Consider the following 21703-nt stretch of genomic DNA (forward strand, 5'->3'; position numbering starts at 1 on the left):
ACATGCATGTGCAACACTAAGACTTGTGTTAGTTTTACTTAAGTTGTTCAAACACAAAGAATGATATTTTAGACTGTTGGTAACCAGACAGTTGACAGTAGCCATTGACTTCCATAGTATTTTGTTTTTCCTATTATGGAAGTCCATGGCTACTATCAACTGTATGGTTATCAACATTTCATTTTTTATTATCTAAGAAAGAAACTTATCTAGGCTTGGAACAACTTGAGAGAGAGAAAATGACTCTGTGAAACGAACTGTCCCTTTAAGGTATACCGAGGCAAACAATGAATACAACTCAGAAAAATACCTACTTGACTAATAAGTTCTGCTCAATGGAGTCATTTAAAATAATTGAATTAGCTCAGCTTACATCATCTGTTTTAATTTGGAGAATTGTGAAAGTTTTTAAATTAGTAATTCATTCAGGGTGAAATTCCCAGTGTGCGCATCAATAATATATGTGGACAGCGCTGTTATCTTATTTAAGCAGGTCTGCATTTGGCACTGCTCTCTAATTATCATATTCATGAAGTAAACAACCATTGTGAATAACTTTTGACTATAAGCTAATGCACTACATGCTTAATGCATGTACATACCATGAATAATCCAGTTCTATTCTGATATCTAATCTAATATATATTAGAGACTAAAAGTATATCAACTGCCAATCATAAGATGTAGTTCCTCAGCTCATAGCAAGACTACTGATGCACAATAGAAGACTCGAAGATTGTCTCAGCAACAGGTTATTTCTACAATATCAAAAATACGACATGGATGAGTGTGTGCTTGAGGTTTGTCTGCTGCTCATCAGGACAGTGTGCATACCTGACAGGCCAAAGTCATTTTCAGCACACCAAATTATTGCACTTGCTGTATGTGAATGGATTTCTCACACATTGCCTGACCTTATTTGGAAAGCATGTGTATGGTAATGAAATCACTCATTTCTCTTTTCCAGGTCTCAATCGGACATGACAGTGGGATCAGTAGCTGCAGACATTCTGAAGTCCATCGGGTCCCAGGCAGAATTGAGGTCCTCTCCTGCTATTTAATGTGCGTATAGACTTGTAAATTATATTTTCGCAACAGACTACTGAACACTTTTTAACTTACTATGTAATTCTACAACGAAATGTAACAGTTTAGATTTTTTCAAAAATAAAAATGTTCACAAAAATTAAATTTAGTCCATTTTATTGTTTAGCCAGGTCATAACCAAGTCTCCAACCAACAATTGCAGGCTACAATAATTAGGGGTTCTTTTCAAAACCTTTCTAAAGCTACCATCAAAAAAATAGATCAAGACAAGGAAAAAAAAAAAAAATGAAAAAAAGAAAGAAAAAAAAAAAGCAAAACTGGCCCCAACTGATTACAAACCCTTTGGAACATACGTGATTTCATTAAAGCAAGAGAACTGATATTTGGACTTCTCCAATTCTTGGTTTTATACAAAAGCTACACAATGTTACATTTGATAAGAATACAATTGAACTGATTAATTAGTGTTCTACACCATAAACTCGATAAAATCTTGAATGGATCATTACCACTAGAACTCAACACTATGAGAGAGAAAGACAGTCAGTCGAAAGGAATACAAAGTTCTGCAAAATAAAAGACGAGTATCATAAAGCAAGCTAGATAAGTACCATTACAGACTGAAATATCCTTTGAAAAATAAAAAGTAATAAAAAGTACAGGCAAGGCTAAGGTCGAAAACTCCATCTTAGGATTTGCTTTTTGGGCTTTTCTTCTGTCAATCACACCAAATTCTGACCGACTAAGACCAGAACAAAAGTTTTACTTCCGTGTGTTCCCATAGGAAACTCAGCTTGTATTAGTGTGTCAGGCACTTTCAGAGAAACTAGCCCACTCTCTTGAGCCCGCTCAGCAACTCTACAGGCCAAAATCACAATGCAGGTTCATTCGGATCAGACGACACAGCTGCAGCAGAGAGAAAAGAGGGGACAGACAGATTAGAATCCCATTAAACGCACACACACAGGACTGTAATCAATTCAGACGCAGCTCAGATTAGTTCTGCCACCGGCGTGCTTTACTCCAGCCACACACGGTGCGGTCAGCACAGATCAAACAACCGGCCCTTCGCCGATCGGGCGTCTTGGTGCCTCACCTAAAAAGTCATTGTATTTACAGATCGGTATCGAACCAGGCCAGCTGATTGCTGTCGCCCGGCGGGAGGCCGTCGATCAGGTCCTGGGCGTGGCCGAGGTCGGGAAGGCCGTCTACGGGGTAATCGGGGCCGGGGTGGTGCCCGCCCATCTCGTGCTCCATCATGGGATCCATGCCCATGGCGTCCTGCCCGTAACCTCCGGAATGGAAGGAGCGGTAGCTTGGGTCTGGAGGACGAGGGGAGTGGATGGGAAGTGGAGGGAGCACACACACACACACACACACGTACGTTAGAGGAAGCATATTAAACAGGCAGCTTACAATAGCACAACCTCAGACCCACAAGACCAGACTCAACTCTTGGCATCCTCCATGAATACTGTACACTTTGGTGCCCCACTTCAGAGCTATTAGATGTTTTATTATCCATAATGAAAATGACTTGGGCATGATTTTGTCTTGCCCAGCCTCAATCCAATTCAATTGTATCCAATCAAATTGTCAAAAAGCCTGAATTTAAGTCTTTTTTTTTCTGATAATTTGTGGAAATCACATGTGGGGTGAATATTTCCAAAGGAAAAAAGTAAATTTATTCAGCCTTGGGTTGTTCCAAACTTATATGATTGACTTTTCCATGAACCACAAAAGAAAATGTTAGTCTAAATGACTATTCGCTCATTACATAAAGTAATGAAAGTGAATAGTGACAGAGGCTGCCCGTTCCTAACATTATGCCTAACATTTCATATTGTGAGGAGTGACAGATTTGGAACATGAGGCTTCCTTTTTTTTTCTTTTTTTTTTTTTTAAGAGTTTCAGGCCCTATTTAGTCCCCTCTTGATGGAAAGTGCCAGGTGTGTTGGGCTTAGGTTTGGTGGGTGAAGGCTGATGAAGCAGTGGATTAGTGCGCATCACACTCAGATGCTGAGAGCTGATCTCATTTCTGAGAATGCTGAACCTACCGTCCTGTCTGTAGCCCAGAGGCTCTCCCTGTGCACCGATGTCCAGCCCAAGATCTCCAGTCTGCAAGAAAGAAGATCCATGAGAGAAACGCTCACCTCAGCCTCTAATTCTGCATACATCAGGACTGAATGAGTTCCACAAATGCTTTCAAAGTGCTCGAGGCTCATGAAAACAATAATGCTTTGTTAGAATCACCTGCCCAGTAAACTCTCAAATATAACACCCACATGCGTCATAACAGATTCTGTAATGTACTGGGAATTGATGGGCTTAATCTACAGCAGGGCTGTGTGCCAGCGCTGATTGCAGGGTTTAGCAGAGATGAGCCCCCTTACCTCGTTCCAGGTCATGGGCTCAGTTCTGAACAGAGAGCTGGTGAGCTCCACAGACAGTCGTTTCTTGTAGTCCTGGGGCTTATCCTCAGACATGCGGAACAGAACTGCAGCGGCGTACGTGGCTGTGGGCGAGAGATAGCAACGTTAGTGTGACCGAGAAAAACATTCGAGCCAGCCCTGCTCACCTCAGCCACTGGCTCCAGTGGAAATCAGAGCTGGGAAAACAATTCTGCACACTGCCCTACAAAACAAAAAGGCAATAACTGCATTTTTGGTCAAAAATGGCATCCGTTGTTATGCGACAAAACATCTCATCTCAAATGTGTGTTCTTTTGGAGAAAAATGGCAGACGTTTGTACAGTAACTGCAAAAAGCCCTAGTGAAACAAAGCATGAGTACAGCAACATCCATTACTCTATTCCTGTTATGTTTTACCTAAAAAAAAAAAAAAACAGTGTTGCTGCGCAGTGATTTTACGTTTCCATGGTGAACACACGCAGCTGATTTTGCGGCATTCTCACGGGACGGTTTAAACATTTGCGATTTCATCCTGCTAACTTAACACAAATTTTATTTGAGATGGCACAAAGCCCGGGAAAGAGGATGGACGAACTGGGGTTGAAAAGAAAATACCCGGAGAATGTAAGTAACAGTGACAGATCAAAACTTTAGAGGCTAGGCCATCACAATATAAACAACTGCCAGCCGATAGGGCGGGACACCCTCTCAGAGGTCCATTCAGGCCCTGTTTACACGAGAACGCTTGCGGGTGAAAACGTAAAAATATTTTATCGGATGTGCCTTTCGTTTACACGGCGACGGCGTTTTTTTGGGGCTTTAAAAACGCAAAAAAGTGAAACCACCCTCCAGAGTGGAAATCTTAAAAACGCTCCACCGCCTCGTTCCCATGTAAAAACGCAAAAGTCTGCTTGACAGTGAAGGTTGTACGCAGGCGCGAAGAGTTGGTGTTGTCGTGTGGCAGTACTTCACATCGCCACCTAGCTGCCTGGAGTGCATACTACATTGAATTTCACACACTTTTGCGTCACCATATGCACGTGGATTTCCCACCCAAAATGCTCGTCTAAACGCGGAATAAAAAGTGATAACGCACTTTTGCGTTTTCTCTTCAGAATCGTTTCCGTGTAAACATAGCCTATGATAGCACGCCAGAAATATATTACTGTTGTACAGTAGAATTTAAATATGTCAAGTTTTTCTTTACAAAAAGTTTGTTTAATTTCATATGATTAAAAGAAATGAGTGTTTTGTCTTCATTTGATTACCAGAAAAAAAACAGAATTAGTGAAATTATTTTTTCATATTTTTCAAGTTAATGACTCATAATACATGATTTCAATTAATTAGACATTAAACTCTTTGATTACAAAATTTTTACACCACATATCCGCAACATTAGCAGTTACACAAAATAGTTTTTGAAGAATCTGTAGTTCCTGCCTTTTTCCTTGGTATGGTGCCACGTTTTTGTTAAGTAATACAAAGCAAGAATACAGTACTGCAAAATAGGGGTAAAACTAATTAAATAAGATGATTGATATGTACAAAGAATAAGTGAATATAAAGTTACAAAACAGCCACATGTCCAATAATCTACCTACAACTACTTGGGCTGGATGACAGGATAACTAAAGTCATTTTTCTCAGTTCTGCACTCTGTGTAGTTACTGCCTTTTTGCTTTGTAGAGCAGCATAGCATTTCGTATTCACACTAGCTCCTCTTTCTCTTCTCTGGAAGTTTAACTTGTTTCTGAAAACTTTAGACATCAGTTGGCAGTGACACTGCTGCCATTATGATGTTTATTTGATGTCTTTCTGCATTCGGGCACACTCACCAACGCCCTCGTTTCTGGAGTGGAGGAGCTCTGTGAGGGGAGCGGTGGCTCCTTCTGCCTCGATGGCCTCGGCTGCCTCCTTATCCTGAGCCAGCTCACACAGCACGCCTGCAGCCACACGCTGGATGTTCTCGATAGGAGAATACAGCAACTGCACAGACGGGATGAAACCGGTTCAAGAAATGGAAATGCAACTTATTTGCAGAAAACATGGGTCACCCAAAATGCTCTTAATTCACTAAAATAGAACCATACATAGAGTTATAGTTTGATTACACAATAGAACAATAGAGGTGGAATGAATTTGCGAATGATCGCACAATAGGCAGAACGATAGATTGACACTGATAGACTAAACAAATGAGCAAACAAACAATCAATAGACACATAGAATGAACAAGCTGTGGATTGAATGACAGAACAAACGAGTGAATGAATAAAACAGTCAATAGAACGGATGACGAATGATGAAATCAAACATGACGAATGATGGAAAAGACAGATTGACCAACGATAGGTAGATCAGTAGAAAGTAAAAGCAATAGACAGAACAATGACAAGACCACAGACTCTCTGCGACTGACCTGAACAAAGAGTGGAATAGTGTTGAGTCCTCTGATGACAATTCTGTTGTGAATGTCTCTGGCTAGAATGTGCAGCGCTCCAGTGCAGCCCTCCACAATCTCCTCCATTCGCACACCCTCCTGAAACACAACACACGTGAACCTCATTCAGCATGTTCTTCTGCAAGAAAGAGTACGCTTATGTAAAAATGGATCACAACATAACTTGGCCTGAAAGGTTTCATTTCAGAACAATGAAATTCAGCTGCCTTAAAGTGCTGATCATGTGACCGTGACTCACCACAAACTGCTGCTGCGTTCCACCCATGGAGGTGCGTCTCTGAGTGTCCTGATGGGCCCTGACCAGAAGCTGCACCAGGCGAGGAATGGCACCCTGCTCTCTGAGCGGGGAGTGGTTGGCAGGGCACAGTGCCAGGTTACGGATCAGCCCGACGGTGGCCTGGGAGAGAATACAGGGAGTGTTCAAAGTGCTCTTTACTCCAGTTCAGGCACACTAAAAGTCAGGAGTGATGCCCTCAAATTACTCGCATACCTTAATGAGAGGCCAATGTGAGGGAGGGTGGAGCAATTTGACCACCACAGGTAGCCCATAGTGCAGCCGCACTGCATTCTGGGCCATCTCTGCATCCTGGTGTCTGGATGTAAGGTGACGGAGAGCGCAGATAGCCGGCTCCGTGATGTCCTCTCTGTCCCCGGCTCGAAGAACAGTGCGCACGAGGGCCTCGATGCCACCCACTTGGCACACCATCATCTTGTTCTTGTAGTTGTTGCACGTGAGGTTGGACAGGATCCCAGCAGCGCACGTCACCACATTGATGTCATCTGAGCCGAGCAACTGGACCAGGGTGCCCAGGAGCCCCTCCATACCCTCCTGTAGATCAGAAGGATCCAGAGTTGAGATGCATATCTTTCTAGAACCCAGAATTTGTATCCATGACAAGCTCAGTCCACGATTTCTTTTAGTCCCGCACACGACCAGCCACAGCCATTCGTAACATCTTACGACACGTTACATGAGGTTGTAAGCCTACCATGAGTGAGTAAACGGTTAAATACACAAAATCATTCCGGAAATGTTTTGATAATTCAAGAATTCTGACGTCACAACAACAGCTGGGTGAAATGTACACATAGCACAGGCATTACAACCAAATGTAGCATCAGTTCATGCTCCATCGACACGGTTCTTTTACAATCTGATGTCCTAACTGTGTGGGGTCAGAGCTGGCTACAGCCCCCGACCCCCATCACAGACAAAGGCAGGAATGACTGTTACCTGCACATCTACTTCTGCTAAAGACGTCTTCTCCATGGAAACAATGGGGAGACAGAAAGAGAGGGCTCATGTAGGAAGAACAGAAGACAGCGTAAAAGAGCTGAGGGAAAGAGACCGAGACGGATCGGTACCTGTTTGGTGGCGGCGTCGGAAAGATTCCTCAAAGTCCACAAGCAGTTCTGCACCAGTCGCTGACTGGGGTCTGTGAGATGGAGGCCGAGTGCTTGCATGCCACCTGAAAACAGAGACGAAGCTTATTCAAACCATCCGAAACCCTCAACTTTCCGCTATAACATATCGGAATAAACTGAAGACAGATGGTCTCACCAGCCTCAACGATGGCAGGTTTGTTACTGGAGCACACAGACAGCACTTTGAGCACGCGACTGGTGGTCCACAATAGTTTCTCATAGGTGTAGGTCCTCATGATGTTGACCAGGGCCTGTGGGCCTCCGCTGGCCAGAATGATGAGCTGAAAAGAAAATTGAATGTTTACTTACAGTCCATACTGCACAGCTCAAACAAGTGTAACTGTTAATAAATGACCAAAGATACACAAAAACAGGAAAATCACCAGAACAGAAATACAGTACTACAAGTAATATAGTAGTGCTGCATGATTAATCAAAACAAAACTGTAATCACAATGCAACTTAGTATGATTATCAAATCGCAAAGACCCCATTATGCATGTGCTCATGAGTTTAAAGGGATACTCCACGTTTTTTTGGAAATAGGCTCATTTTACCACTCCCCCAGAGTTAAACAGTTGGGTTTTACCGTTTTCGAATCCATTCAGAAGAATATTAGTAACCAGACAGTTTCTGGTCTCATTGACTTCCATAGTATATATTTTTTTCCTACTATGGAAGTCAATGAGACCAGAAACTGTCTGGTTGCTGATATTCTTCTAGATATCCGAAAATCGTCTGAATGGATTCGAAAACGGTAAAACCCAACTTTTTAACTCTGGGGGAGTTGTAAAATGAGCCTATTTTCAAAAAAAGTGGAGTATCCCTTTAAGCTGATTGCAATCTGCATTTGGGAACACAACATGTGACAACCATCTTTTCAACTTGCAATGAGAAACCGGCTGTCAACAAGCAGTTTTCCACCTAAATAAAAGCTCAATGGTTTCATGCTTGAAAAAGAAATTTGGCCCAAATTGTGTGGCCCAATAATTTAGTCAGACACTGCATGCCAAGAAGGCCAAAATCAAGGTGCAAATAAAGAACACTTCAAATCTAAAAATAGCAGAGGTAGAATGATGAGTGATGTAAGAAAAATAAACCCTCCGTGAACGAGTGAAGTTGGCCAAGCACCCTGCTGTGATGTGCCTAGCTTTGAGAAGTTTTCGCTGCTTACTTTGCTTTCCTGATTTCCGTATGCCAGAATCTGAAGGCAGTCTGTCGTGATGGCGAGGAATTTCACATTTGTTTTGTTTAACAAGGCCACCATTTTCTGCAGGCCTCCGGCCAGGCGGACGGCCATCTTGGCTCCTTCCTGGTGCAGTAGCAGGTTGTGTAGAGTCGTAATGGCATAAAACAGTACAGAGTCCACCGGGGAGCTGAAGAGACATCAGCAAAATTAATTAGCACCAAGCTAGAGACAAATAATGGGATTCAAGCTTAAGCAAACAGAGCAGGTCTCAGTATGACTCAGCCTGCTGGTTCTTGAACTCCAACACACTTCCCGCATTCACAAGATTCAAAGGACATACATCCGCGTTGTGGTTGATGCATGTCTGCTTAAAAAATAGAGCATGAAGGAGAACCAACCCAAGCATTTTGACGAGGGCAGGGATGCCTCCCGATTTGAAGATGGCGAGCAGGCCTTCTCTGTGGTGGGAAAGGTTGTGTAGGGTGCCGGAGGTGCAGCGGGCCGTTTCTACATCACTAGTGTTCTGCATTGTCCTCACAATGGCTGACACCATCTGTGGGGATCGCATGATGGCGTGACGAGAGGCCTCCTTCTTAGAGAGCTGATGCACCATAACAGCTGCCTTATTAACCACCACCTGATGGAAAAAGAAAAAAAAAAACAAGCCATTAGCACACTCACAGTGTCACAGCACTGGCTCTATTTGACGATCTATCTTGCTTCCAACCTGATCCTCATCATTCAGTAGTTTGGTGAGCTCTGGAATGGCGCGGGTGGCCAGCTCTGCATCATCCTGGTAGTTGATGAGGTTGACCACGGCGTGTTTGAGCATCTGTGAGGGCTCGGCCAGGCGCTGGACGTTGGTGGGGTGAGCAGTGTCGAACTGTGTGGAAGGTATCTGCATGCCCTCATCTAGAGTCTCTGGGAACATGGCCGCCCGGACTCTCTGGGCTCTGGTCATGGCGTACTGACCATCAATGTCTACAGAGAAGCAAAGTACTATATTAAGCAACTGACTTGTGCACAGTTCATCAAAACGACTTCAAAAGATCCATTATGTCTATGAATATAATCGAGTGATTGTTAATTCCACATTGAAAAGATTCAAACAAGCCAGTACAATAAGCAATTGTCTCAGTGCCATGTCTTACAATAACCCCTGTGAGTGCAGTTCATAGTTTAAATGAATTGTGCATTTTTGACTCTTTATAATAACCTTCAAATGGTCTTTGTTTCCTGTTTACACTTCTGGGCTTCGGGGTGTATACGACCCCAACAATTGATTGAGTAATTGTACAAAAAATATACATTTTTAATCATACAAATAATATATCTTTTTTTTTTTTACTTCTCATCTATTCATTAATGCTGTGTTTTTGGATATATAAAGTACTTTTGTATCCATATACCACACAATTCCTCAACTACACCATTAGCTTGCTTATGAAATATTATTTTTTAATGATGCATTGCATTTAGGCTCTTGTACAAGGCCTTCATTTCTGTATACAAATTTTCAGATTTATGCCAGATTTTATTTTATTTTTTTACATGATGAAAACATTTAGCTTTTTTTTTCACATTTCCCATTAATTTCAACGTGGGGTCATATTGACCCCGAAGACCAGAAGTGTAAACAATTTTTTTCCATACCTTCAGAACAACCGAATCAAGCCCAGATTTTTTGTGAGTATAGATAATGTATGAAAAGTCACAAAATCTTATTCCACTGAGATGAAGGGAACTTATTTTTTATGAAGTAAAAGTCGATTGGGGTCGTATAGACCCCATGACCCGATTGAGGGCTAAACCCTTATTTTTTTTATTTTTTTTTTTCCAAAACATATTCTTTCCATCATTTCTCAGATATTTCGAAAAAATGTAAACATAAAACAATAGAATCTGCACATACCTGCTACCTGGTCCTGGTTGAAGGACTGATTAAAGCCCTGCTCCCACTCATATAGCACCTGATTGTCCACATCTTCATCCTCTGGGTTGCCCTTGCCGCTCAGGGACGGGGCAGTGGTTGTGGCGCCAGAGTGGATACCTGAGTCCAGGTAAGACTGCTGCTGCCAATGGCTGACCGCAGCCTTGCGATCCGGCTCCATGGCCATGTCCAGCTCCATCAAGTCAGCTGCACACGAAATATTACAAAATAAGTTAAATATTTTAACTCTTCAACATGTTTCTATAGTAAAATATTTTTGGCGTAACAAGTTGTGAAGGACTTACATTGGGTGGCCATGATTCTCTCACAGCCAAGGACAGCTTCCTAATCTGAAATACACACAGTAACATGGTTCATTTTTACATTTGTAGTGCCAACTCACTCTTCTCTCTCTCTCTCTCATATAGTCAAACAAGGCTCAAACACATTCCAGAGAAGTCCAGCATGCAGCACACACAAGCCACAGTGTTCAGACTGAATGCTCTCTGTCTCCTCCTAACCTGACTGCAGCTGGGATGAAAGAGTGAGGCAGGATATGCCGCACTACACACACAGCTACTCTTATTATCTGCACGTCTCTCACGATACTCCCCGGAAAGGCTATGAACAATAAACACAGCTACAGGAAATCAAAGCTTTGAGAGATCATTCAGGAATTTAGGGGTTACTGTATCGGTTTCTCCATTAGGGGTGTAACAATATATCGTGCCACAATATATCACAATACAAAAATGCACCAATATGTATCGTGGATAGTTCCCCCAAAATAAAAATGACAGTGAGAGATGTCAGTGTGTCAGTAATACTTGAACTACTATATATAATGTTGTTTATAATGTATAATAATGCAATGGGGGAATATTTGTGGGTCCTAAGAATTCCAAATATCTTATGTTACCAGTAAAAATTGGTATTTACTTTCATATTTTGGTATTTATCTAAATTTATTTTACTCAGATCATGCATATTCGACTAAATAATTCTGAATATTGTTATTCTGGTGTCACCATCGTCCTTGGGTTACAAGCACCAAGTCCAAGCCTATTCATTTACACACACACCCAGTAATTTCAAAGTTAGCATTTTAATCAACAGTACATTTTTTGTTAACCTTTTATTACATCAGAAACAAAATCAGAATCCGTTTTTGCGAGTATCACAATAATATTGTATCGTGATATGTATCGAATCGTGACATTAGGGAATCGTTACACCCCTATTCTCCATGTATATTTCAGAACTGTAAATTTACCAGCCACAAAAAAAAGTGGTCAAGACTTAGTAACAAAGTTATTATGTGACGTATATAAAACAATATAAATTACATCAAGGTAACGTTACCGAGCTGACAACGAGGTTTTGTTGATACAGTGACAATATTAAAATGTTGAGAAAAATGTTATTTTCTTTTTTATCAGCAAAAAGTCCTGCCATCACTGCAGATATTGCAAATTAAACCATTATTTTTGCACTGAAGGTGGTTCAAAGAAAGAAATTTTTTCTATGCATTTCAAGACAGATGTAATTTTCTGGTTAAACCTAGTGCTGAATATCAGAAGTCACAAATGACATTTCTGGCAAAAAATACCCACATGCAAATACATATTTGGCATTTTACAAAGTCATGCCATCACAAGCATGATAATAAAGCTTGAACTATTAGTCACTCCAAACATCCACCTCCACCTCCTCCTCTAAGCCATTCACAAGCAAAAGAGGTGCTTAAGGTTTATATGACCTCCAATAATGTGCTCAGCCAGAAACCCCACCGTCAAAACAGCGTCAATATGCACATGACATTCGTGCCCATCAACGCCGGCAGTTAACACCTACTGAAACGATACTGAATTCAGTGTCTCAGTCCGGGGGGCCCCAGTCTCCTTCCCTTTTGTGAGGCCTCCTCCTGAATTACCATAACACAAGCCGCAAGCCCACCTCCTTTATTCAGATACAACAACACTCTCCAAGTCAGCAAGCAGAATGCAACCCCTCTCCGAGACATCCAACATTCACATGTAGCCTTGAGACTCAAACTGGCTGCCTATATGCCTCTCTATTGTGTTGGTTAGCAAAACATACTGTTCCTCTCAGTAAAACAACTCTTACAAAACACAAACATGTTGCAGCATGTGAAAAGGTCACTCGGAAGAACGTTTCAGCAAGCTCTCATCAACATTTTGCTGTTCTAGTTCAAGAGCTGTTAGTATGTCGAACAACACCGCAGGAGGTTTAGCTTTATGACGCAGCAAGGACTTGGCAATTATTCAGAGAAAAGCAACTTTCCAGTGCATTCGGCTCTAGTCTCGCGCACATTCACTATTGTCCGGATTTGGCTCTCAAAAGCAGCCTCAAAGTTCAGGAGCTGAATTAAGTTAAGAAAGGCTAGACTGGAATACAGAAGTGTTTGGTGTTGCACAGTCTATTATGGTTAAACCTCAACTACTCAGAAATAATGGGGATTTAAAGAGTATAACATTAAATAAACACTAGTGCAAAAAATAGTGATTCAGCAGACTTTTGTGAGCATATTTCAGTTTTATCATTAAATTCTCACAAAATGTGGTTTTGTAACTCTTTAAAGTGGTGTGACGCATCTAGAGGAACGAATCTTCACTTGCCTCACGATTACATTATTACAATTCAGAGGGTAAAGATTCGAGAATAAAACTATTCTCGATATGCATACATGCATACTTTATTGTATACAGCACGGCTCAAAAACAAGGACTGCCCGATCGCCCTGGGTCAGCGTAAATGACACTCAAGAGTGTTGGCGGAAGATGGTGTCACTTACCTGATTGGACAAGTGCTGTATTCTTAGGAATGTTCTCTACTTTTTTTGCTGCTTGATTAACATTGAGACAGCAGCAGGTTGATTATATTAAGTCAATGCAAGGATCTAACATGTTACAAATTGGACTTTTACGCCAACTGTTTACGATTAACTTTTAGACATAATCAACAATGTTTAGGTGAACACTTTCCAAGGCATATATTTAAAATTAATTCTGTTCATCTGACCGTTAAAGTGTGAATTGCTGCTAAAGAGAACTGAAAAGATTGCATGCTGAGGCATCTTTGTGTGCATGCTTCAGGTGTGTGTCAGCGCGAGTAACGCATTGAGAATTTCCGTGGCTTACTGCGCTTGATTCTGTTTCAAATCAAGCATGTCCTGCCCCTTTTCACATTCATGTATGTAATTTTTGTAAAAACTGAAACAGACAACTGCTTTGCTTCCAATGGACAAATGCAAATCTGATTTATTTCTGACAAGAGTAGCCTACTTTTACAATAAAACAGCACATTAATATGTATTAGTCCTATTTAAATCACATTTTTAAAAATCGATTTTTTTTGTTTTTATGCATCGATGCAGAATCCAGAATCATGATGCATTATATAAATTAGCTCAAGGCAAATCGCAAATTAACAATAGAAGGCAAATTGAAATAAACAGTATGACTTTTAATTAACCTGTTAGTGATTTCTTTAAAGTTTGTTTGAATAAACCAAAATATTTGAATGAAATATTTCATAAGTTATTACAGCCACAGTTAACAATGAACAATTAGCCTATATTAAAAGGTTGTTATAAAAACAGGCCAGTGATCAAACAGCTAATTATTGAATTTGTAAAATTATGAAACATTTTAAGTATCTATTTTGCATCACCATAACAAACTCAAACTATAGCTCAGCTCAACAGTAAAACCAAAAGCAGGCGGTGTTTTGAATGCTTTAGTTTTGCGAATGGAAATCTCACCTGGACCAACACAGGGGTGCCAAAACAAACCCCCGGCCCACGAGAAAAATGGAACTGACACCAAAGAAAACAAAAATCTCTCAATCCTGTGCAGCTCCACGTTGGACGGCGTCAAAATGACATGGTCAGCTCTTGTTATATATATATGCGGCAATAACGAGGACAGCTCCTCTAGGAGGCAGAGCTTTCAGTATTCTGAATGCAGAGCATGGAAAGCGTGTTTGATAAGGGGATGTGTAAAACAGTGCTGCTGTGGCACTCCGCCTGGGGCTGCTGAGAGTTTCACAGCAGTCAGCCAGTCGCTTGGTCTGTGGCTCACAACATCTGGAGTCAATTGGAGAGATAAACCCAGCAGCATTCAGGCTTTAAACCCCCTGTGGTATTACAGCTCGCTTTCGCACGCAACGTGAGGTGCCAACTGAGCCACTGCCTCCAAGAAATCCCACACACAAGCTACACTTAATCAGTCCTCTAGCTCACAGGCAATTGACATGTATGGTAATACCTCCCAACAAACCACTACAGGTCTAGTCTGTGTCACTCATGAAGTCATGCTGGATATATTTAGATGATCAAACTGACTCAACCCTTTCCAGAGCTCAATTGCAGGGTTATACAATCAGGGGAATGGGCAGTGTGATAATACAATGACAAAGAGAAAAGCATCTGGGTGAGCTCTTCTGAATTTTACTCTAGCTGAACTTCACTAGTTTCTTTATTACTGTACACAGATAGACTGGCTTGGGTATGAAGAATCCCAACCATAATAACCACATCCGTGTGATTTTCACTGCTGGGCCAGCATGCACATCTGAAACCAATCTGAATGTTTTGGTACCTCTACTGGGTGGAACTTGGGTGGACTTGGCCACACGAAAAAATGGGAGGAGGGGAGGAAAGATGCATAGTCTGCATGGAGATCTACCAGAGAGAACACTAACAATGAGCAACAAATTAGCACTCATTACTCAAAGCTTGAATCTGAAATCTATGTTACACATACATAGAATTTCAGAGTCAGCATTGTGAGGAAAAGCTAACGTCTGCATCACAAGACAATGGCCTGGACCAAACTGTTATTAGTTCCTTCCTACATCCCCAATTAAGTCCACATGAAACTTGTCATTGAAATAAGTGTGAAGCCAAAACCAGAATGCAGTTTGAAAAAAAAAGCGTTTATTTAAAACGCACTTATAATTCACACGCACATGAGTGCACCTGGTCTATAGTAAAATTATCTGGCATATGGTACTAAAACAGATCAGCTATAAAAAAAAAAGGCAAAACAAACAGCAAAAGTTCTCCCAAACCCTGTGCCCATTCCACACTCCACCATGGGCTTCTCCAAAGAAACATGAGGAGGCTTGAGAAGACTGGGGCATTTGTTTGTAATCCTTGGCATTCAAACAGCATGTGAATCTAAATACCACCCAAATGGCTTGGGCTAAGTGCCCGTTGTGACCAGGGGCATCCAGCTTAGATAGCGATTTCAACACCTGCATTCGATTTCTGAAATCTTCCTATTGTGTGCAGAATTTCAAAAGATCTTAGTTGCTAGCTCACAGGAACATCCTATACTACACGTCTGCTCCCAATGTGTCAACTGTGATGAGAGATGCTGTAACAGCCCGAGCCTGCGCACATGTAGAATACAGATTGGCTCAATGTATTCCAACTTTAGTCAAAAACACACTATTGCCTCTCTGCACAGGCTAAAGGACTACCCCAGACACTTCTATTTGGAGAGTTCAGGCATAAACACTCAAAGAAAACAGTGGGAGAACATTGTGGCTATCAGACAAACACTTACTCCACATATAAAGGAAACTTAAAAGTATTCTGAAAGTGCTTAATGCACACGACTGCCATGCTGATGCTATAACAGGCTATTTATTAACTCGGATAGAATCCAATTAATATGATTGTTTTGTGGTAAAATAAGCAAGTAAAAATGACTAATGCTTTCTGTTGAATATTTTTGCACGAAGTAAAAAACTAGTTAACTAAATTTCTACATTCTTAAGGAAAATGTTTACACCAAATCCTAATTTCAGACGGATGTTGTGTCGCTGCACTGGCATTAGCACAGCTATGATCAATGAAAGAAGCAACAAACACTAAAGTGAATCACACAAACATCCTAAAACCTTAAATTAAATAACAGATACTCTAAAATATCAAACATAACTGATTATAGTTTGCCTTTACTGTGCATAGGCCGAATTTCAACATTTCCTCTCCAAATTCAGTCCTGTGCAAAACCCCAAAATGAGTCATGTAGTCCCAACACAAATTAGGTAACCTTCAATTTGACATATTTAAGTAGACTATACACAATTAAATTACATTTAATAAAACATTCAGCTATTGTGTTGCTTTTGCTCATTTTAATTAAGTCAATTGTACAAACAAAAAAGATATTTTTCCCAGTGAATTCTCAAGAACCTACCAAACCACCACAAAGTGTCAAGGGGGGAAAAACATGGATTAGTTCCTACAAGCAGGAATAAAAAACAAGAGACTTGAATGCCTAATGACTATGGAAAAGCTATGTATCTGCCTAAAGTTAGAGTCCAAGGCAAAAGTGGAGGAAAATGCACATTTGTTTGGTTTTCGTTTTTAGCCACGTGAATCATTAACAAATGTACTGCCAGCTGCGCTTACAGGGGCGGCTACGGTTTCATATGTTCTGTTGAAAAATAAACCTTAAACATTAAATACATAAATATAAGTCCACGCCTCTGCAGGAAGGAATGTGATAATTTCACACTCTGGATATCAGCAAAGCTGTAGTCAGACGGGTGTAATGTGAAGAAGAGTGATGTACGGGTCCGCAGAGCCGAGGATCCCCACCCCCATCTGCACGAGCTCCGGCAGAGTCAGGTTTCACTCAAGCTCCTCCTCGACTTCCTCTCAACGGACAAACACTTTAAATGCCTTTGTTTGTTTCTTACTGAGAAACTTAGACATGGGTCATGTTTACTACCGCGTGATTTTCCTAAAATCATAAGCGTTCATAACTAAAGGCGATACAGCTGGCCAGGAGCTGAAAATGTTACTAAAAACGTACTGTCCTCCAGATTTTAGTAGCACTAAGTTACAAATAAAGTCAACATCTCGGGTTCAGTAAATACGCACATACGAGCTTGAAAAGTCAACAAAAAGACAACTAGTTAACAAAAGCCTAACTTTTAACCTAACAGTTACCACATCACGGACTTTAAACAAACAGCATTTATATCACGATCAAACCAAACCAACTTTTGTTGAGGCATTTTACAGTGAGAACTCGCAGATTAACGTTAGTTAAGTCGTGTAAAAGGGAGACTAGTAATATCCAGTTGAGTTGTCGAAGGATTTTACATGGTCTCCACTAAACACTTTCCCAGCCCTAAAATGCTAACCAAGCTAGCACCAAATGCACTAAATGTCTTTACTCTGAGCTTCAAATAGACATTTTCGGATACATTAAAACGCCTACAGAATAACAGTCGAACAAATCCGCGTTTATTTGCGTCAATATAACGTTAGGTGTAATTTGGTCGTGATTTTGCAGCAAATGTATCCAGTGGCTGATGATCTCCTCATTCCCCACAGCTGCGGAGAGACATTCCCTTCAAACATTCCATACAATAACCAACAGCACGTTTTATGGGCGAACACTTACCTGTATCAAAAGCTGTATATTCCCTTTTCGCGTTTCAGTACTTAAACACGAATAATGGCGACAATCCGTTGAGAAATTTTGAGTGAGTAACCCGCAGCTCCTGCTGAGAGTGAATGTGTGCGCGAGGACTCCGCGCTCGCGCAGCAGCAGCACACTGGGAAAGATGGCGTCACTCCATGTGTGTGCGAGCCATTATAAAAACTCCTACCCATACTATATCCTGCCGCCTTCTGGAAAACTAGACCCCGTGCCGCCGGATTTGTATGATAAAGAAACCAAAAGCGGGTTTCATACCCTAAGCCGATTTACAGATATAAAATTAAGTTGTGCTGGATAGGCCTATGGCTGCGCGCTGACCGACCAAAATGTGAGATCGTTTTTTAAGGCAGTATTATAAAATAAGGATTCGTGCGTAGGAATATTCCAGCTACACGGCTGTGGTGCGGCAAGGGGGCGCACCTATTCATAAGTTTTATGACTCTCGCAATAAAGTGAGTGTGTATAGTATTGAAGCAACGCGACAAGACGACTAGCCTAATATCATGAATTTTAAAAAAGAAAAATCTTTGTGGAAATAAACATCTTTACCAAATGGGAGCTAAAATGGGCTCGGCGGTTTAGATTTTAGAGACGGAGGAAGTTTGTCCACCTCTCTCCCCATAGAATGCAGCGAGGATCGGAAAACTAGTACTGGATTGAACCACTGAGACATTTTACTTGTAGGCTATGCTAAAATATCCATCCCTTTAATTATAAGTATTTACCATAAATCACAACTAGAAGAGCTCCGAGGACATATTTTCGGCTGCAGCATATTGTTGGTTTCACGAAAGGAGATATTCGATGTATAACGTCTTTAAACACCTGAAAATGACCGTAAACATTTTTAAATTGCCTTAGGCTACATATCTAATACATGGCCTTTCAACGTGCTTGTTTTGCGTGTTTACAAAACACAATTCGTGTCGTGACTGTGTGAAGCCGTCATGTTGAGACTGGTTCTTACCTCAACTCTTCCCTGAGTTCCCATGGAAAAATAAAGAGGAGGGGCTGAGGAAACAGTGCTAAAACACACTTGGACCATATAATGGTTTCATGAAATCATCTTTAATTGTCACAGTATTTACATTAATTGTGGTATTTTGTACACCTTGTTATGTCAACGTTGTCATTGGTTGCCCCTTTGTTTGGACCCCTGTGCTCCTGGCATTCACTTATTGAAATCTTAGTAGGCTATAGAAGTCATCACCATTAAAACTATAACAGTAGGCTATGTAACATATATGGCAACAGCAAAGAAGATTTGTGGGTTTCAAAGTTTACTATTGAAGTCTATACATTATATTTTATTTCTACTAAACAACGTTTTACATTGATGCCCAGTGATTTTCATTCAGTCTGATATTAAAAGCAGAAAAGGCCAATAAAGCTGCATGCTTTATTTTGATATGCATGCAATATCTACTGGATTTAAAATGCTATACAATTCAGTTGTAGTTCAATACTCACATTCAGCCTTGCATATTAAATAAACATTAACCCCCATCAAGAATCTTTTTAAAATGTAATTTCATAAAATTATATTTGAATGCTTTTTACATTTTACAATGCTTATTAATTGCAGCCCAGCTATTTTAATACCTAGAATTAACATCTAATGGTATCCTCTCTTTTTAGCTCTTTTAAACACCCAAGCCATCCAGGTTTAGATTTTAAATAGCTATATATATATATATATATATATATATATATATATATATATATATATATATATATATATATATATATATATATATTAAATTGTGAATGCTAAGAAAGCTAATACAAATAAAAATAATAATTAAATTGAAAAATATCATGATTGATACTAGAATATATTTTAGAATATAGGCTATATTTATTTATGGTACAAAAACAGCACATGAGCAATTATTTCAGTGCATTTAAAAGCTTTTCCAATTCACTTATCTCTCTCTCTCTCTCTCTCTCTCTCTCTCTCTCTCTCTCTCTCTCTCTCTCTCTCTCTCTCTCTCTCTCTCTCAAAAGAAGATGGTATGCTTGTATTTTGTATTTTTCTTTAACATTGCACTGCACAAATAACTAATTCTATAAAGTTAATATTCTGTATATTATATTTTAATTCAGCATACATTTGTAATATTCAACAACAACATTCAACAATATTACAATTAAAAATAGCAACAATATACTCTTCTTAATGAAAAAAAATCATATAGCATAACTTTTGTTGTTTTCTTCTATTGTTCCACATGATGTAAGTGTAGTGAAATAGGCTGTTAATATACACAGTGCATATCATAAATTAGTTATTATTGTTTATAAACTTGAATATAAATCACATGTAACCCTTGCTCCAGCCTCCATCAAAAGGGTTAACGTTCTGTTAAAACATAGGCTACTTAAATAAAATTAAAAAAATTAAAAAGTGACCCTCAGCTATATTTGCACTTTGCTCCTTTACATCAACATGTGATAAATAAGGGCCAAGAAGAATAAAAAAAAAGAACAAAAGAACTGAGTCCTCTCTCACACATCAGGATTACATATGCATCTCCTGCCTTCTCCCAGTAGGATCAAGCTGAGAAAAGAAGTCACAGGTCTTGCGCATAGCCAGGAGTGCCGGTTTACCTAAAGGAGAGCCGAGGTCACGTCCCGCAAAGCTTTGCTCTCCTACTGGAGTGTGTGTGTGTATATGTGTGTGTGTGAGAGAGAGAGAAAGATATAGTGGGTTTATTTAGAGAAAGGCAGTATTTTCCCTCGGGAAGCCGGAGGAATTGAAGCTGTGTGCTGAGGGGAGGGGAACCTTTCTCTGCACGTGAATGAAAGGGGTGCGCTAAAACCCACTTGTGTGCTGGCATGATTGTCTACCATGACCCCGACTTCACCAAAGGTCCTGAACCCACATCCTGGCTGTCACAACAGAGTCAGCCACATCCTGTCCGAGTCCACCGTACCAACACGGAAAAGAACAAAAAAAAAAAAATCTTATACACTCGTGTGACTGAAAAATGTACTTTTAGGTAAATAAATATAATAATGGCATTATTAATATGACATGATGTTAAAGGACTCTGTAAACCCAGAAGATGAAGGTGCTGATATAATTTTGTTAAATTGTGAAACTCTGTTTTATCATTAGTGTCATATACTTAAAACAAATGATTTATGTGTGTTCATTTTATTTGGTTGTATGATTTTTGAACTTCCCATGGAAGAGCAGGTTTATAGGCACTGATCATTTAATTGCTTTTGGCTTTATTCAATTTATTGTTAAGAGTTATTCAATCTCAATCCATTGGCACTATATAATTGTTGTAGAAATGATAAATTCTGCAAATGACAAAATTATGTTTTTAATAATATAGAGCTAAAAACACACCATCAAACAATGCTTGTATCTAAAAGCAATGTTTCGGTGACATGACTATTGTTAGGCATATACTAATATAGAACTGAAAAAACACTGTCAGCAAAATGGAAACAAAGAAAAAAATCATAATTTTTAAGAACACGAATTGATGTAATGGCTAAATAAAAATAAATTAACAGGAAAAAATAACAAATCATAGCTTATCATTAGTAATTAACGCTCAGAAATAGTTGTTGGTTGCCCAGTTTGAAAGATAAAAAAGTCTTTGCAACACATATAAAAAAAATCACCAGTTAAAATATGTTCTTTGATATTGTAAACATTGAGGATGAATTGTCTTAAATAAACACACACAAGATTGTCTCTATAAAAATTGACATTCCATAATTTAAAGA

The 21703-nt window shown here is 39.9% G+C and overlaps 2 protein-coding genes across 5 annotated transcripts in view; one reads left to right on the top strand and one right to left on the bottom strand.

Moving 5' to 3' along the window:
- Positions 1 to 1288, top strand: part of ulk4 (unc-51 like kinase 4) — a 256347-nt gene extending 255059 nt beyond the window's left edge. For both annotated transcript variants that reach the window (XM_089117516.1, XM_089117518.1), the window contains exon 37: positions 968 to 1288. In XM_089117516.1, the coding sequence (XP_088973642.1) occupies positions 968 to 1061 (94 nt within the window). In that variant the 3' untranslated portion in view covers positions 1062 to 1288. The remainder of the gene's footprint in view (positions 1 to 967) is intronic.
- On the bottom strand, positions 1187 to 18067 carry ctnnb1 (catenin beta 1). 3 transcript variants are annotated; one of them, XM_039654842.2, is made up of 17 exons: positions 17918 to 18067; positions 10772 to 10816; positions 10449 to 10673; positions 9264 to 9517; positions 8935 to 9173; positions 8522 to 8723; positions 7484 to 7628; positions 7288 to 7391; positions 7157 to 7183; positions 6413 to 6751; positions 6161 to 6319; positions 5881 to 6000; positions 5297 to 5447; positions 3441 to 3562; positions 3105 to 3165; positions 2144 to 2369; positions 1187 to 1953 (listed from the first exon to the last, which is right to left on the bottom strand). In XM_039654842.2, exons 2-16 carry the CDS (start codon positions 10782 to 10784, stop codon positions 2161 to 2163), a joined length of 2370 nt encoding a protein of 789 aa, XP_039510776.1. In that variant the 5' UTR covers positions 10785 to 10816; positions 17918 to 18067; the 3' UTR covers positions 1187 to 1953; positions 2144 to 2160. The 3 variants fall into 3 exon arrangements, with proteins under 3 accessions (XP_039510776.1, XP_088973645.1, XP_039510777.1); XM_089117519.1 differs by lacking the exon at positions 17918 to 18067 and adding an exon at positions 14251 to 14271; XM_039654843.2 differs by lacking the exon at positions 7157 to 7183.
- Between the last annotated feature and the right edge of the window lie 3636 nt (positions 18068 to 21703).

Source organism: Pimephales promelas, chromosome 12 (genome assembly GCF_988280905.1).
Source record: "Pimephales promelas chromosome 12, fPimPro1.hap1.1, whole genome shotgun sequence".
In the NCBI taxonomy this organism is placed as follows: Eukaryota; Metazoa; Chordata; class Actinopteri; order Cypriniformes; family Leuciscidae; genus Pimephales; species Pimephales promelas.